Genomic DNA, 18,769 nt, shown 5'->3' with positions numbered 1-18,769 from the left:
ACAATCTAGCCATTTTTATTTTGATACAAGGTCTTGCTAAGTTGCTGAGACTGTCTTCAAACTTACGATCATCCTGCTTCAGCCTCCCAAGTTGCTGGGATTACAGGTGTGCACCATTGCACCAAACTGTACTTGAATCTTTCAAAGTAGTAATTTATGAACTTCTTTTTCCTCAGAACTCAAGCAGTGTGGCATTACTTCATAAACATCTTCAGCTCTTGTTGCCTCATGCCACAGATATTTATTCACGTTCTGCAAATTTGCTCAAAGAAAGTCCTTGGAATGGCAGTGTTGGAGATAAATTAAGAGGTATGTTTGGCATTGAATTTCACATTTAATTGGTGGTTAGGTGGTTAAAAAGGAAGACTCGATTGCCTTTCCAAAACCTTAAGAGGGCCTGAAGCCTGGAGTGGAAGGGGAATGATCTTGAAACTACTCTTTATTAAAAATACTTTTGTATTAATATGTAGTACTACCAACAATATGTAAGTGTACATCTACCATCCCCACAAACTTGCCAGCAGTTGTTGTTATTTGTATTCTTGATGATTGCCATTGTAACGGGAGTGAGATGAAGTCTCAGAATAGTTTTTTTTTTTAGTTGTAGATGGATACAATACCATTAATTAATTAATTAATTGATTGATTTTTTAATTTTTATGTGGTGCTAAGTATTGAACCCAGTGCCTCACATGCCAGGCAGGAGCTCTACCACTGAGCCACAACCCTAGCCCCTTAGTATAGTTTTGATTTGCATTTCCCTGACTGCTCAAAATGTTGGACAGTTTTTCATGTATTTGTTGGCCACTTGTATTTTTTCTTTTGAGAAATGTCTGTTTAGATAATTTGCCCATTTATTGACTGGGTTATCTGGGTCTTTTTGGTGTTAAATTTTTTGATTTATTTATTCTGGATATTAATTCTTTGCAGAAGAGTAATTGGCAAAGACTTTCTCTCATTCTGTAGGTTCTCTTTTTATGCCCTTCGCTGTGCAGAAAGCTTTTTAATTTGAAACCTTCCCACTTATTGATTCTTCTTTTATTTCATAAGCATTAGGAGTCTTCTTAAGGAAGTTGTTGCCTGTTGGAGTGTTGATCTTATGTTTTCTTCTAGTAGTTGTAGTATTTCTGGTCTAATTTCTATGTCTTTGATTCACTTTGGGTTGATTTTTGTGCAGAGAGATAGGGATCTAATTTCATTCTTCTACATATGGATATCCAGTTTCTCCAGCATCATTTGTTAAAAAAATTGTCTTTTCTTCAATATATGTTTTTGATGCCTTTGTCAAGGATCAGATTACTGTACCTATGTGGATTTGTCTCTGTGTATTCTGCTCCTTTGGTCTTCTTGTATATTTTTATGCCAATACCATGCTGTTTTTTGTTGGGACTGCAAGGTAGTACAATCACTGTGGAAAGAATATGGAAACTCCTCAAAAGGCTAGGAATGGAACCATCATATGACCCTGCTATCTCACTTCTTGGCATTTATCCAAAGAACTGGAATCAGTATACTAGGTAATCAGTATCTAGGTAATACATACCAATGTTTATCACAATTCATAATAGCCAAACTATGGAACCAACCTAGATGCCCTTCAACAGATGAATGGATAAAGAAACTCTGGTATATATACATAATGGAGTTTTATGCAGCCATAAAAAAGAATGAAATTATGTCATTTGCTGGTAAATAGATGGAACTTGAGAATATCATGCTAAGTAAAATAAGCCAGATTCAGAAAGTCAAGGGCTACATGTTTTCTCTATTTGTATTTCCTCTCTAGTTAGAGAGAAATAAGGGGGGAAAGAAAGAGGCAGGTATTATAGATATAAAAAGGGAAACAGTAGAATAAGGGGATTCAGGGGAATAGAAGAGGGGTGGGTAAGGGGGGCCAACTGTGATATACATGAATATATCACAATGAATTCCACTTTTATGTATAACTATAATCCACCAATTAAAAAAATAAATAGAAGGAAATTTAGTAGAGTAGAGGAGGGAGATCAAAAGGAGGGAGGAGGAGAGAAAAAGGGGTAGTACTGGGAATTGAGAAGCAGCAAACTATGTTATATGCATTTATGATTATTTCAAAGTGAACCCCACTGTTATATTTAACTCTAATGCACTAATAAAAACATTGAAAAGCTGTCCCTTTGATCATGGTTTAGGGGTGATGATAGCACTAATTGCTTCTAAAAAATTTTAATTGGCATGATAGAGGCTTAATTTAAAGACATTGAATGCTGTAAACTCAGAAACATTAGTTTTAAATGGTATAAAGTAAGATGCTTTTATCTACTATTTCTCTTTCTCCAGCATTTGCCAGTGTTCCTTTTTCCTACTTGAAATGTTTTCTCCTATGACCTTGTTTATAGTCACAATTCTATCTTTTCTCATGTCTCTGACCATTGTTTTTCCATGGGTTCCTGTAGACTTCTTCCTTGGACATGGCTGTTAAAATGGAGGATTCTCTGAATTTTAAGCTCTTTTTTTCTTCCTGAATGGACTTGTCTAATCTCAGTGATGTCTTTAACTATCACATGTATGTTAATGACTCCCATATCTGTATCTTGCTAAGAACTCCTTTCCTGAGTACTAGAGCCTTTTTGTTGTTGCCTACTTGTATTTTTTCTTGATTTTTCAAAACATGACTAATAATTTGGTATGTATGTCCTTAACCAAATGAACCCTCAAGTTTTCCTGCTGAAAAGAAAGAAACAAGCTGAGAAACTCAAATTATTGCCTATTAGATACCTCCTTTTGTCTGTTCCACAAGTATCTAAAATTTACTTATTTTAATTTTTTTCAACATGATGAACAACTATTTTTGTACAAAAAGACTGATGAAAACCATTACTAGTTCTGTTAAAGAAAATCCAACATTTCAACTGCGAAGTGCAGCAACTGTACTCACTAAATACTATTTAAGCTTTCTAAAACACAACTTGAAATGTTTAATTTCAGTACAATGAATTCAAATATGCTTGTTATATGCATCAAGACTAGATTACAAATTAACATAGATATCATTGTTTTTTTTTATGGTGCATTTGATAATTCACTGGCAGTGGTTTGTGATGATACCAGATTAATGGGAACAAGAGTGTTTTTGAATTGAAATAATGATGAATTAATTAGAACATTTTGAATTGCTGATTTTGCAGGAATTGATGCTTTTTCAGCAACAAACTGTGAAGCGGGCACCTTTACTGTAAACCTTTGCCCTGTGCGAGACGCTGGAATCTTTAATTTTAACAGGCATGGTTTGTGGGGTTGATGGTCCTAGTGTGGGAGTACTTAATCTCATATTAATTTTTCTTTTTCTTTTTAAATGAGAGGGGGGCATGACGGGTCTGGCCATACCAGCTCTGGCCTCTAACAACATGGAGTAGCCCAACAACTCTCTTTTATTTTCAGATACACACGTAAAGGGGACTGGAACAGGAAGAGCTTCTTCTGTGATGGACAGGATAGGGTGGAGTTAGGGGAGCCATTTTCTTAGGCGTTTATCATAGACAGGGACCAACTCCCCCAGCACATTCCCCCCACTCACCCCAGCAGTCTGGGTCAGACTTTCCTATCTGCCAGTTCTAGGAAGTCAAGCCTGTGTCATGAGGCTCGACCTAGTATGATTCTGCTAAATAAGGATGGCTCCCCACACCTTCCTTCAGAAAACTGGAAGATCAAAAGTTGAGTTCATTTGTTTTTCACTCTCAGGGATTATAGTCCTATTATGGTTTAGATATGAGGTATCCCTCCCCCAAATCTTATGTATAAGACAATGAAAAGTTTTCAGAGGTGAAATGATTAGATTATGAGAGATGTAACCTAATTAGTGAATTAATCCACTGATATACACTAATTGGGCAGAAACTGTAGGCAGGAAGTAAGTGTATCACTGGTGGTATAGCTTTGGGGTTTATATTTTGTCCCTGGTCAGTAAAGCTATATAGTCGGCCAACCATGAGCCAAAATAAACTTTTCCTGAAACCATGAGCCAAAATAAACTTTTCCTCCTCTAGGTTGTCTTATCAGTTCTTTTGGTTACAGTAAAAAAAACTGACTAAAACAAATCCTGTACTGTCAATCATTTAATCCCTAAAAACAAATTTCAAATGTATTTTGTCCAGTTCAATAGTTGTCTATGACAGTATGTTCAATCTGTTACAAGCTAATCATCATAGTTGATAGCAGGAAGTTTCAGAAATAATATCAACAAATATTTATAGCCCTACCCATAACACTTGGGAGTATCAATAAAAGTATTTATTGATATTTTCTCTACACTGTTTACTAATCAGAGTACTTTACACTTAATCTTCACAACAACCTTATCAGGTTGATACTACTATTATCCCATTCAATTGATGAGAAAACTCAAATTTAGAAAGGTTAAGGTAATAGCTGCTAGGTGAAATAAAGAATATCCAATTAGATTTGTGTTTCAGATACATAATAATTTTTAGTATAAGCATATCATATGCAATATTTGGGACATACTTAAATAATAGTTATCTGAAATTCAATTTTAATTGTTATCTTGTATTTTTGCTAATTCTGGCAACCTTAATCTTGCCCAAGGTCCCACAGCTACTCACTTCTATAGGAGGACTTGGAAACCAATAGTCACATCCTTTACCACAATGCTGCTCTATCATTAGAAAAGATTAACTACTTGCTGTAGGCTTATAGATCTTTCTTCAAATCAGGTTTTCTAAATTCAGGATTAGAAATGCCATGCTGCAGTCATTAAAAAGGAATGATTTGGTGACTCCCATGTTATAAAAGAGAAGAGGGGAGCAAGCAAGCTCACCCATAGTAATATTAGTGATATGAATTCCAGTGATGTGAATTTGGATCCTCCCAGTTTTAAAATTAATATCAAAAGTTATCATCAACCAGACTGTTGGCTGTAACTATACTTACTTTTAGAGGGTGCTTTCAGAATACTTCTAATACTTGAGGTCCTGTGTTAGGACTAAAAAGGAGGAAAAACCAATGACATGAATCTTTGACCTTAAGCAACTCACAATCTATAGACAGTTATAAACACAGTGATGATGGCCACAGTGGTATTTAATAATGCTAACTACTTCATATTTATTAAAATCTTGACATTATAACTCAAAGTTGGTAAGTATTCCATATGTAAAATAGAAATGATAGTAGAGGTTTAAATAATCTGCCCAAAGTTAAATTATGAGGCTGGGACTCAAACTTCGTTGTGTTTGATTCCAGAGTATGGACTTTTCAAAAACAACTGCATGCTACCTACACAAAACTTGACTAAGCCTCAAATGGTAACTGCTATAGCAAAGCTGTCAACTGAGGGAAACATTCAGAACTACCACATTCTACTTAAAACCTAGTAGAGGGATTATTCATCATAATTACCACTGATAACTGCTTATAAATTATTGATGTTTTATTTATTAAAGCTATTTTTTATTAAAAATCATAAATTTACATAGGGCAATGTTGTTTGATTCATTCTGTTATTTTTTAATCTGATAGTAATTGAACCAACACTTATCTGGAGCTCTTACTCCTGCCGAAGTAGATGTCTTTTTTTGTATAGACGTGCATCCATAGTTTGGAGCTGCTGAACAATATCTATCAAATTGGCAATCTAGAACCTGACTATCATTTGGTCAATGGCAAAGGGGTTTGATTTCTTTGCCTTACAATATCTAATAAAAAATCTCTTCGGGAAGGAGAGGTAAAAGACTGGTGAGCTCAACACTAGATTGCCATTCTGCACATCGTCTACATTAACAGTAGCTTTCTTAGCGTGGCTTAAATAATTTTTAGCTCTTACGGAATTGTGGTCACATATCAGAAGGCAGACTCCAACACCTGGTTTATAGCTCTTGGCTCTTCTTCTTTAATTCCTGTATCCTTTAGGATTTGTGTCATCATTGTGCCTTTTTTGGCATGTTTGTGGGAGACTCCATCTTGCCTGACTCCATGGTACCTAGTGATCGAGCTTCTTGAACTGTATCAGCTATATTTAGTGTACTTTAGTCCTAATCTAGATGCACATATTTTGCCTATTGTGGTTTTTTCCAACTTCTGGTGTAGTGATGAACAAAATGTTCAAAAGCAACATCATCTTCACTGTGATATAAAATTTAATGTGTTTAAACTGATGTCATCTCTGAATGTTCCTTCTAATCTCAAGTGCAATGGAATATTGAAACAAATTTGATTTAAAATAAATATCCATAATAAAAAGACATGTTTTAAGGTGGTTTTAATTTTAAAAAGCAAATTTGGTTTAAAATGTATGAAAAGTTTCTCTCACTAGAATGTAATCACCACAAGGCAAGAAATTTGGGTGCTTGGTAATGGCTGTATCTCCTTTACTTAGAATAGTGCCTGGTTTTGTTGGTACTCAATACATTTCTCTTTTGCAGTACTAGGGATTGAACCCAGGGATTGACCCATACTAGGCAAGCACGGTAGCACTGAGCTACATCTCTCGATGATTCTCAATAAATATTTGAGTAGATTTTAAAATGAGGATAAATTAATGAATGAGAATTCATAATGCATCTTAAGGAAAGCAGTTTTAATCCTTTGAATTTGTTAGTATGGAAGGTATGTATGCTTTCTTATCAAGTGTTTGTTGAAAGTTAGTAAATTCTAGTGTGATACCAGCTACCAGGTGGGTGTTCAGCAAAGAATTATTGAATTAGACTACCCTGTTCCAAACTAAAGTAGTATTTCTTAGGTTCTTTTTTTTTTTTTTTTTAAATTTGTCTGAAAGTTAATTGACATTGCATTTTTTGCTCTCATAGATGTGATATACGTCTCAGCTGCAGGCAGCATGCTTTGTCAGATTGTTAATTCCCTTCTGTTACTCCCGGTGTCAGTGGCTCGTCCTTTATTGAGTTACCTCCTTGATCTCTTGCCACCACTTGATTGCCTTAATAGACTTCTGCCAGCTGCTGCTCTTTTAGAAGACCAAGAGCTACAGTGGCCTCTTCATGGTAAGTAAAGGTAGTTAAGAGGTTAAATACTTGTCAGAAATAATACTTGTCAGAAAAGTTGTTACTCTTGTATACATCATTTAAAGTCTTGCCACTTGGATGTTTTGTGTAATCACAGAGATAGGATTATCTTATAAGACTTTAGAGTCTAAGTGAGAAACTGATATGAGACAACCAAAAAAGTTGCTTGTATATGAGAGTCACAAAAAGTGTCTTTATGGTTATCAGGCTTAAGTATTGTCATTTCATTGGTTCTAAGACTTCTTTTCCTTCAAAATTTGACATAGTTGAAATTGAGATGGTACCTTACAATGCATGATAGGAAAGCATTGTGTCATAATTTATTCAGCATCATTTTTTTCCTTAGAGGTACTTAAAATAATATAATCAATATATTATTTATATTGTAATCTATATATTTGCAATCAATATATTATTTATAAATTTGAAATCACTATATTATTAATCAATACATTAGATTCATCTAAAAAGTTTTGTTTCTTAAAGGTTTTTCATTTTAAATCTCCCATTTGACAGTATTTACTATTTTGCTTGGTTATATAGATAGCTGGTTGAATGTAAAGACTAGAAATTGAGAACCTGTCTTGCAGTGCTTTTCTTTTTGTGTACTTTATAGAAATAACGTTTTGCTTTCAGATATGGCACTTTATTTCTCATTTTGTGAGGTGGGAAGAACTGGGGTTTGAACCTAGGGTTGTTTTTTTTTTTTTTTTTTTTTTTTTTTTTTAACCAATGAGCTACATCACCAACCCTTTTTAGTGGGAGAATATCTTTGCCAATCATACTTCAGATAGAGCACTAATTTCCAGAATCTATAAAGAACTCAAAAAACTCTACTCCAAGAATTCAAATAATCCAGTCGACAAATGGGCTAAGGAAATGAATAGACACTTCACAGAAGAAGATCTACAAGCAATCAACAAACATGGAAAAATGCTCAACATCTCTAGTAATAAGAGAAATGCAAATCAAAACCACACTAAGATTCCATCTCACCCCAATTAGAATGGCGATTATCAAGAATACGAGCAACAACAGGTGTTGGCGAGGATGTGGGGAGAAAGGTACACTCATACATTGCTGGTGGGACTGCAAATTAGTGCAGCCACTCTGGAAAGCAGTGTGGAGATTCCTTAGAAAACTTGGAATGGACCCTCCATTTGACCCAGCTATCCCACTCCTTGGCCTATACCCAAAGGACTTAAAATCAGCGTACTACAGAGATACAGCCACATCAATGTTCATAGCTGCTCAATTCACAGTAGCCAGACTGTGGAACCAACCTAGATGCCCTTCAATTGATGAGTGGATAAAGAAGCTGTGGTATATATATACAATGGACTATTACTCAGCCTTAAAGAATGATAAAATTATGGCATTTGCAGGCAAATGGATGAAATTGGAGAATATCATGCTAAGTGAGATAAGCCAATCTCAAAAAGCCAAAGGACGAATGATATCGCTAATAAGTGGATGATGACACATAATGGGGGGAGGGAAGGGTTAGTGTTAGGGTTAGAGTTAGGGTTAGGGAGGGGGGCAAGTATGGAGGAAGGAAGCTCTGTATAGAAGGAAAAGAGGGGTGGGAGGGGTGGGGGGAAGGGAAAAAATAACAGAATGAATCAAACAACATTACTCTATGTAAATTTATGATTACACAAATGGTATGCCTTTATGCCATGTACAAACAGAGAAACAACATGTATCCCATTTGTTTACAATAAAAAAAAAAAAAAAAAAAAAAAAGCAAACATTTATTTTGAGACAGGGTCTTGTTAAGTTGCCCAAGCTGACCTCATTCTTGGAATCCTCCTTCAGCCTCCCAAGTATCTGGGATTTTGGGGGTGTGCTCCCTCTCCCAACCTTGTCTTTTTAAATAACTGTTTTTTTGATTTTTTGATTTCTGTTTTTCTTTATATCACTATATGATCTTAACTTTAAGTGTCTTTTTTTTTTTTTAAAGTGAAGAACTCTTAAAAACAAAGGTATAGTTGGGTATAGTGGTGCATGCCCGTAATCCTCAGCAACTTAGTGAGACCCTGTCTTAAAATAAAAAATAAAAAGGGCAGGTGATGTAACTCAGTGGTAAAGAACCCTGGACTCAATTCCCAGTACTAAAAAAAAGACAAAACCAAAACCAAATGTACAGTGAGAAAGCATGGGTCTTCATCTTACTACAAAACAATTCTGAATTCAAGCCCTAAAAGAATTAAATAGTACTGTTTCTTTAATGGATCTACTCCTCTTTTGACTTTAGAGTAATGTGCTCAAAGACAAACTAGAAATGATAAAATTTGATCTGGAGAATAAGAATAGAATATATGCATAATTTTGTGATAGACTTTTAATGTTTATCTTAAAAATTAGTGACTTCATAAAGAAAACTTTTATTTCAGAAAGTTAAAATTTTTTTTTTTCCTCTATTAGGGAATGACTGAGGGCCTTGTGCTCCCTAGACAAATGTTCTACCACTGATTTATATCCCCAGTGGAAAGTTTTATTTAATAGTACAACTTATCTGAATGTATTTTAAATGAGCCTGGTATACCAGAGAAAATATATAGAAAGTATTATATGTTTTCATTATAAAATTATTTTGCCTCATTATATTATTATAGTATAAAATACCAGATTTGAGAAAGCTTTTAAATTTTGAATGTGCCAGATAAAGACACAATTACTAATGATTTTGTCTACAGGAGGGACGGAAGTAATTGACCCTGCTGGTATGCCATTACCTCAGCCAGCTCAGTCTTGGGTGTGGCTTGTGGATCTGGAAAGGACCATTGCTCTCCTTATTGGGCGGTGTCTTGGTGGCATGCTTCAGGGTTCCCCTGTGTCTCCAGAGGAACAGGACACTGCATATTGGATGAAAACACCCCTTTTCAGTGATGGTGTGGAAATGGACACGCCTCAGTTAGGTAATGTGCTTCTCTGCAGCTTATAAAATGTGCTTATTTGTACCTCCATTGGAAATTTCTCTTATTCTGAATTTGTGGAATAGAAAACTGATATACATTTGCAATGTTAGCTGTATAGGAAGTTGGAGACTATAACTTGGAGCCACAGAAAAAAACAGTTATATCTTGGTGCATGGTATTGTGAAAAGAGTCCCCTAAACTAAGAAAGGTCTTGTCCTACTCTGTTATCTTTTTTACTCATTTTAAGCAAGGTATTTAACTCATAAAAATGGAGAAAATTCTTGACTAATTTTGTTCTGAATCTCAGGGGTTATAAATTACTTCATAGAATATAAAGTACTGTAAGGGTACCTGTCATAACTTAACCATTGCCCAGTTTTCAAACATCCCTCTGATGTGAATGACGGTCTTTTTCCTCTTTATTTGTAATATCTGTGGGGTTTTCCTTTCCTGCCTCATTTCCCACTTCTCTAGCTGGCTCTCAGACTGAATGAACATGAGGACTTACCCAGTACTCCAACAGATGATCTTGTTTTATCTAAGATTAGTCCTTTTCTCTTTCTATACCTCTAATTTTGAGTCTATTAAATAATGAGTTGTATTAGTTTATATAGCCTTATTAGATATAAAATTCATTATTTCTTTGATAAGAGAAACTCAGGGTTCACAGAGGAAAGTCTGAAGAAAGGGAGAGAAATTATGGAAGGGGGAAAGTAGAAGAGAAAGAAGAAAGGGAGGAGAAAAGAAAAGGAAAGAAGGAAATCTAAGACAAAATGAGAGAAAGATTCTCCTTTGGGTATTGCAAGCATGAAGAGTAGGATTGAGGGAAGCAGTTGAAGAATTTCTTCTTTTTCTTAATAAGAGTGTATATTCATCATTTCATTTATGAACCAGAAAGTGATTTGGGCCATGGTTGATGAATGCTAGACTGGTGTATATGATACACTTGAATTTAAAAAGTTAAATTATATGTTTTTCAAGGGATATTTAACATGATAAAGAGAGTTTCATTACTCTCAATGTTTATATTTTAATAGTCCCAAATGATGTCCTGAGGGAAAAAATTATCTATATCTTTCCTTCTTCATATTTCTATTGTGTTTACTTTATTCAATTAACTAGATTTAAATATAAATAAATCAACATCAATTTTAATGTAATTTTTCAGTTTTTAAATTAAAATAATGAAATTTTTAAAATGTTCTTTTGTTTAAATACTTACAATGAAGGAAAAAGTATTATCTTGTAAAAGTATAAACATTTAATAACTGTATTGTATTATGACTTAAATAGACTTTTGGGACTTGCCAAAAAAACCTGACCATCATTTAGAGGATTGTTTTATGTGTTTTTAAAATATGAGATGAATTCTGAATGCCAGATGTTGCATTAAAAAGTTAGGAACCATCTCTACAAATATGATTGCCAGTTGAGAAATTGTTCATGGTATCTTTGATCTTTCTTGGATAATTTTTAGATGATAATTTTCCTTTAAGTCTAGCAAAAGAGAAAAAAATTTGGTCTTGTCTCTTTCCTATGGTCCCATGTTTCTCAAAGAGGATGCCATTCCATTTTGAACAAGAGAGTTTTGTGTTATACAGGACTGTGCTGCACATATAGGACATTTTGTATCCCTGGCCTCTGTCTGCCAAAATGCCAGAGTTCCACATTCTTCTAGAGATAGTAAGAAGGGTGATGCTATCTCCAAGTGAAAAACATTGTAGCATCTATTTAAAATGATTTGAAGTATATAATTTCATATGTGCATTCAATAAATGTGGTAAGAATTTATTTGTAGCAGGAAAGTTTATGAGGCTTAAAATTGGTAACTTGAGTATTTATTATTTTTTTTAGATAAATGTATGAGTTGCCTATTAGAAGTAGCTCTTTCAGGAAATGAAGAACAGAAGCCTTTTGATTACAAGTTGCGGCCTGAAATTGCTGTCTATGTAGACCTAGCATTGGGTTGTTCTAAAGAGCCTGCCCGAAGCCTTTGGATCAGCATGCAGGATTATGCTGTTAGCAAAGGTAAGATAAAGAGGATAAGGAAGTAAATATGTAGTTGACTCAGATCTCTGACTAATATATATGCAATATTTATAGAAATCACCATATTTTTATAGGGAAAGACATTTTATACATAATAATTTTAAACAGTTTCTTTTTCCACTTCATGGAAAATACCCTAGGTACTTTTTTGTATACACATATTCCACTTAAAGGAAAACACTATGTGAAAACTGAGATTTAAGTGATAAATTATTTTCCTATTCTATGTTGTATAAATGGAACTTCATAAGGGTATATTTAATGAATGTCTTCCCTCTCAAAGCCCTAGTATTACAGAAAAAAATGTTTACTTAGAAATCTAAGCTCTAAACCTGATGAGTGTTTTCTTTATCTAGAAAATACTTGCCAACTTCCAAATGTTGGTAGAGATAGCAGTTTGATAGTCAGGAGGCTAAGATAGAATTACAAGTTCCAGTCCAACTTCATCAACTTAGACCTTGTCTCAAAATTTTTTTTTTAAAAAAGGACCAGGATGTAACTCAGTGGTAGAGTACCCCCAAGTTTAGTCCCTATACCTGCCCCCCCCATTATCAATTTGAGACAAGGTATACTATTAAATATAATACTATCCAAATTATATGGTGGTATTTCAGTTTCTAATATTATTTGTAAATTTTTAAAGAATGTACTTGATTTCATTTTAGGTCCCATATTCCTTTAACAATGACTTGTTTTGTTCAGAATCACATGTCTCTAGTTAACTTTCTCTATTTTATTCTCTCTTATGTCATCTTTAGTTTTCTCCCATTTATTCTATGATAAAAATAGTACAAGTAAACACATTTTCACTTTTTATTGGCCTTTTTCTAAATAAAATGAATAGAGAAACATTTAAATTTTGGGGGGGATTGAACCCAGGGGGACTGAACACTGAACCATATCCCCAGAAGCCTCCCTTTTTTTAATTTAATTTAATTTTTTTTTTCAAATTTTTAGACAGAGTCTTGTTGAGTTGCTTAGGGTCTTGCTAAGTTGTTGATGCTGGCTTTGACCTTGACATCCTTCTGCCTGCCTCCTGAACCACTGGGATTAAAGGCATATGCCACTATGCCTGGCTGTTATTTAGATTTTTAAAACACTGGCAAGAAGATACCTTTCAAAGTTTAATCTCCACATGCAGGGGATGGGAGGCATCCCTGTAATCCCAGCAACTCCAGTGAGTGAGGCAGAATGTTGCAAAGATAGCCTGTGCAGTATAACCAGAATGCCATCCCAAAAACAAACAGACAAAACAAACAGAAAAGAAAGTTTAATCTCATCCACTTTGTTTGTTTTCTAATCATTTATTCATTCATTCTGTTGTGTTGATTCCTACCAGAAGTGAGAAGGTAAGGTAATGGAGAATAATTTACTTTCTAAAGTGTATATTGTGATATATTCATATTTGTGTCATTTGCTTAGAAAGACAGATTTTCTTTTATCTCACATTGTCATTTGTTACATTGCAATGAGAACTTTTAAAACCTAGATATAAATATATGGTGAGTAAAATCTTATCATTTGCTCTATTGCTTATATACTACAGCATGAACTTTATACCTGAATAATGGAAACATTCTGTAGTGCTTGGTATGAAAGGAACATAACTTTAATGAAAATGTTTTAAAAGAACTCATTATTTAAAAAATCACATAGAATAATCCCTGCTAAATTTGAAATAGAGTAAAGGGTATTACTGTAGTTTGCTTTTTAAGATGAGATTTAGCCTCCTTGAGTTGGAGTCCTGTGTGATTGTAAGTTATAACAGTTTTCACAATAGTCAGCAGACCTATAGAAAAGATGACTTCTCAAGAATCAGATGTGGACAAAATTTTTATGTGATACAGACTGTCATTCTAAGTCTTTGTGGGACATAGGATTTTCTTGAAATCAGGCATATTTGTACAGTTTTTTCACCAATAAAATAGGTAAGTCTGAACTTACATTTTGACCTAGGTATACAGAAATGAAATGGAAATCCAAGGTATAACATTTTATCTTTTGAGATAGTAGTATTAAGAAGAGATTAAGTAAAATTAAATTGGGATTAATATTTTCCAAGGATGTTTTTTGTTTGATTTTGTTTTTAAATAGCACAGGGATTTAGTAAATTTGTCATATGAACAGTGTCACAATCACTCTGGGGACATAGTGACAATAAACCTTCCATCCCCATTTGGAATTTACTGAATATACTCTGTTTTTTTTTTTCTTTGCTGTACTGGGGATGGAACTCAGGGCCTTGTGCTTTTGAGGCAAGCACTCTACCTGCTGAGCTATCTCCCCAGCCCCTATACTCTGTTTTAAAAGTACAATACTGATGTGTCAACATGGAATTAAAGAATGGGAAAAAAAAAAACACCTGACTAGTTTTCTTTATCTCCTGCTCTAATTTGGGTTTTAATTGCATGTACTCATTTCTGTCCAAATAGTGTTTCGTTTCTTACCTATTTTAATGTATTCTGCTCATAGAATCTTCTTTCATGGCTTTAAATATCATATATATATCATATATATATACACATATATATATATACATATATACATATATATATACACACACACACTTGAATAGTTTATTCAGTGTTTTTGTTAGTATGTTCAACAGATAGTATTCAAAATAAGACTCCTGATTCCACCTCTCTACCCTCAAAACTGTTCTGTGGTCTTTCTGGGCCAACTCCATTTTATTTATATATTTCCAACTACATTTTAAATAGATATAGATTCAACTATGACTTCATTCTTATTCTCACATCACATAAGTAATCCATTAACAAATCCTGTCAGCACCTTCAAAATAATATATATAGGCTCTGCCACTTTTCACTACCTCCAGTACTCCTCCCCTAGTTTGAGCCACCATCCTTTCTCATTTGAATTACTACAATAATAACTTCTTTGCTGTCCCTATAGTTATTCCCCCACCCAGCAGTTTGTAATGCACAAACTTAGATCTTGTCATTATCTCTGCTCAAAGCCTTCTAATGCTGCTTCTCATTTTTCTGCTAGAACAACCTGGAGGATTTACTTTGCTCTGAAGACCAATGTGATCTCATCCCTAGCCAGCTCTCTAATGTCTTCTCCCAGTACTCACTCTTGTGCATGCACACTTCACTCCAGCCACACTGGCCTCCTTGAACCCTCTAGCTAGGTCCTCTGCTTAGTAACTCTCCTGAGGGATACTGTTTCTACCTGTCTTCTTCCCTTTTTCAGTTAGATTTCTGCTCAAATATAGTCTATCAGAAACTTTCTCAGACCATCCTATTTAAAATAATAATCACATATAGTACAATACTCCCCTTTCTCCTTATTCTGTTTTGATCTTACCTGTCATATTTGTTTTTATTTGTTCTCTTTCACCCCTACCTTCTTTTCCCCGCACTAGGAGTCTAACTAAGCTCTCTGAGATCAGAGATTTAGCTTTGTTTACTTCTGTATCCCAGCACCTGAAACAATATGGGCATTTGTTAAGTAACTGTTTAGAAAGATGGTAAAATTCAGGTGTTGGATGACTGAAGTTATTAAATTTACCTCTGAACTGTTTTCTGAGTCCTTTTAAATGTCAATGCATCATTTTTATTTTCAGATTGGGACAGTGCAACTTTAAGTAATGAGTCACTCTTGGACACTGTGTCTAGATTTGTTCTTGCAGCACTTCTGAAACATACAAATTTACTTAGTCAAGCATGTGGAGAAAGCCGGCAAGTAACTTAAAACTATCCTCAGACAAATATTTGTTCTTATGATGTTAGAAATTAGGTGACCTTTCTATTTTGATTCTTTATTTAGATATCAACCTGGTAAAAGCTTATCAGAAGTGTACCGTTGTGTATACAAAGTTCGAAGTCGTTTACTTGCTTGCAAGAACCTTGAACTTATTCAAACCAGGTCATCATCACGAGACAGATGGGTAAAGTTGGAAATTAATTAATTTCTATATTTTTCTACAAACTATCAGGTAGCTCCATATTAGTTTATTTGAGACAGTAGGTGCCTTGATTGTTGTAAATGTTCAATAAATTTTAAATAGTTCATCCTAGTGAAAAAAATGAAAGCTAAAAAATTTGGGGTTATTTAATGTCACTTTTATCAAGTGGAAGAAGACTGCTAAGGAAGTTGATGTAGTCTTAGCCTGCCTAAATAATATTAATAACAACAAATTGAATCATTCAAATCATCAGAAATATTATTCTTTTTAAAATGTGGATCAGCCCACATTTGAATTACCCTTTTTTACTTGAGGTGCCAGAAATTATGAGGGATAGTACTAAATACCGTGGATTGGTAAAAGGTCTAGAAATCATTTTTTTTTAATTGTAGACAAACATGACACCTTTATTTTTATGTGGTCCTGAAGATTGAACCCAGTGCCTCACATGTGTGACGCAAGTGCTCTACCACTGATCTACAACCCCAGCCCCCAGAAATCATTTTATATGAGAAGAGAAAAATATCAAAAAGGTTCAGCTTAGATGAGTGAAAATAAAGGAAGGAATCATCACATAAAAATAGGCCTTCTTATAATTTGTTTTCCACTGAAAGTGAAGATTGAAACTGTTTATTAAGGATGATCCAGAAGTAATTCTTGCAAAAAAAAAATGAGATAATTTTTAAACTGCTTGGTGATTCTGGTAACATAATCCTGTAATTATAACTACAAGCCTGGATCTTTAGAAATAGTTACTTCGAAACTTGACACTTCCAATGCTTTCCACTCCATCATTTAGTTCTTAGATTTAAAAACCAAACTACTTCTACATTTGTTGTATAGTAGACTTTGGACTTGCACTGATTTAACATTTGTGGATTTGACTATTTGAGAGTGACCTTGAAAGTCTATTAGAAAAGTGTTAATTTGGCATTTTATTGAGGCTCAGATTTGAAACTCACATATTCTGGGGACAAATAACTTATGTGTTATGGAGTCTGATTGCTCAGTAGCTCCATCTCTATGTAATGCCTAAATTACTTACTGGTCATGAATCACAATATAACTTAACTTGGATCTGAGGATATATTAAAATCTTTCATTTGTGCCTTATACTGAAATTTGTGAGAAAAATTTCATACTGTTATGGTATTTGTGATCCTCTGAGTCTTTTTTCAGGTCTCTTTCCTCTATATAGATGACTGCTAGGTAGCATGTCCACTATAGGAAATAAAGTTACTGTAGTTCTCACTTTTTGTTTTTTCAGGGGCAAAGTTAAAGAAAAAGAATACTATTTTAAACTTAGAGTTACTAAACTTTATTTATACAGAATAATAATATATACAAATTAAAGGAAACAATGGGATCCAGATCTTATTCTTTACATACCTTCTGTCTTTGGTGTCCTACTCAGCATAACTAATTTTAACTTGTAGCCCTGTAGTTTTACAGCTAAATAGTAACATAAATGTGAATCACTTTATGGCATAGCATTTTAATAAAAATACTGAGGGAAGGAGAACATATATATGTTTATATATATAGTTTGTATATACATTTTTTCTAATCTTCAAGATTTATCCAGTATATCTTTTTAGTTTTTGTTGCAAACTCATGTGTTATGGTTGATATCAGCAATATTTTCCATGATAAAAAGTTAAAAGTTTTTAGAAAATTTTTAAAAACTTTTGAAAGATATATTCAGTGGGATTTCTGATAATTTCCTTAAGATCTCAGACAACCAAGACTCTGCAGATATTGATCCTCAGGAGCATTCATTTACTCGGACCATTGATGAAGAAGCTGAAATGGAAGAACAGGCTGAGAGAGACAGGGAAGAGGGGCATCCGGAGCCAGAGGATGAGGAGGAAGAACGGGAACATGAAGTGATGACAGCTGGCAGTGAGTACATCCTTCTTACTTTAGAGATAAACACCATGGCATTCATTTTCATAGGAAAGCTGACTAGAGATTTAAAGGCAAAGGTTCTCTATGGTTTTTCTAAATGGATCTGATTTTCTACTGGTGATCTGAATTTGCATTAGCTAACATTTCATGAGGTAACTTAAAACTGGTAGTGCCGTTCTGAAGCTTTCGGATTGTATATGTTGAGGGCTAAAAGCTCTGGAGATGGTCATGTCAGTATCTGTTCAACTCCAATGCATATATGAAATAAGTCATTGAATAAGGTCATTCAAAACATGTCCTCTGGGGATACCAAGTTGTTCATCAGCCTTGCAACCCTCTGTGTGGGGGAGGAACAGAGCCTCCTTTCTGTGCCTATTAGGAGAGCCAAATTATTTTCTATATGTAAAACCTTTAAAACTATACATTTCAACTACATTGCAGTATCAGTAGAAAGCAGGCATATTTATGAGAATATCATTGGGTGAGTGAATAGAACTTTTTCATAATTTTATATTCCAAGGCTTCAAATGGTTTTTTAAAAAAATAACTGTGTTTAAGAGAAAGGTCAATGCTTTTCAAACATTGATTGTGGTAGTATCTGAGTGATTTGACTGTTTCAAATTAAAGTGTATTCCATAATGTTTTAATGTAGCTTAAAACATTATGGCCAGCTATGCTTTTGTTTTTGAGATTGTATATATCAGTCAACTTGACACTTTATTATTGATTTATTTCTGTATTGCATACTTTTGAAAATAATTTTGAGATGTCTCAAAACAGGACTAAAAACCATTTAAACAAGAGGAGAAAGAGTTCAAATGGAGAAAAGGAGTTTGGAGATGGGAAGGGAAAATAATTATATTTTAAAAATCTAAGCTGAGGGAACTTAAAATTTAGTGTAGAAATTCCTGGAAGCAAAGGCCAAAGAGGAAAACATAATAATA

The 18,769-nt window shown here is 34.1% G+C and overlaps 1 protein-coding gene across 1 annotated transcript in view; it reads left to right on the top strand.

Moving 5' to 3' along the window:
- The window catches only part of HERC1 (HECT and RLD domain containing E3 ubiquitin protein ligase family member 1), a 206,979-nt gene that overhangs the window by 82,418 nt on the left and 105,792 nt on the right, over positions 1-18,769 (top strand). Inside the window, exons 16-22 of the mRNA XM_079125763.1 lie at positions 177-309; positions 6,804-6,995; positions 9,716-9,937; positions 11,792-11,965; positions 15,576-15,690; positions 15,779-15,899; positions 17,648-17,819. Of these exons, the coding sequence (XP_078981889.1) occupies positions 177-309; positions 6,804-6,995; positions 9,716-9,937; positions 11,792-11,965; positions 15,576-15,690; positions 15,779-15,899; positions 17,648-17,819 (1,129 nt within the window). The remainder of the gene's footprint in view (positions 1-176; positions 310-6,803; positions 6,996-9,715; positions 9,938-11,791; positions 11,966-15,575; positions 15,691-15,778; positions 15,900-17,647; positions 17,820-18,769) is intronic.

This window comes from Sciurus vulgaris (genome assembly GCF_902686455.1).
Source record: "Sciurus vulgaris genome assembly, chromosome: 2".
NCBI lineage: Eukaryota > Metazoa > Chordata > Mammalia > Rodentia > Sciuridae > Sciurus > Sciurus vulgaris.
The sequence above is the reverse complement of the archived record's forward strand: the minus strand, read 5'-3'. Positions and strand labels throughout refer to the sequence as shown.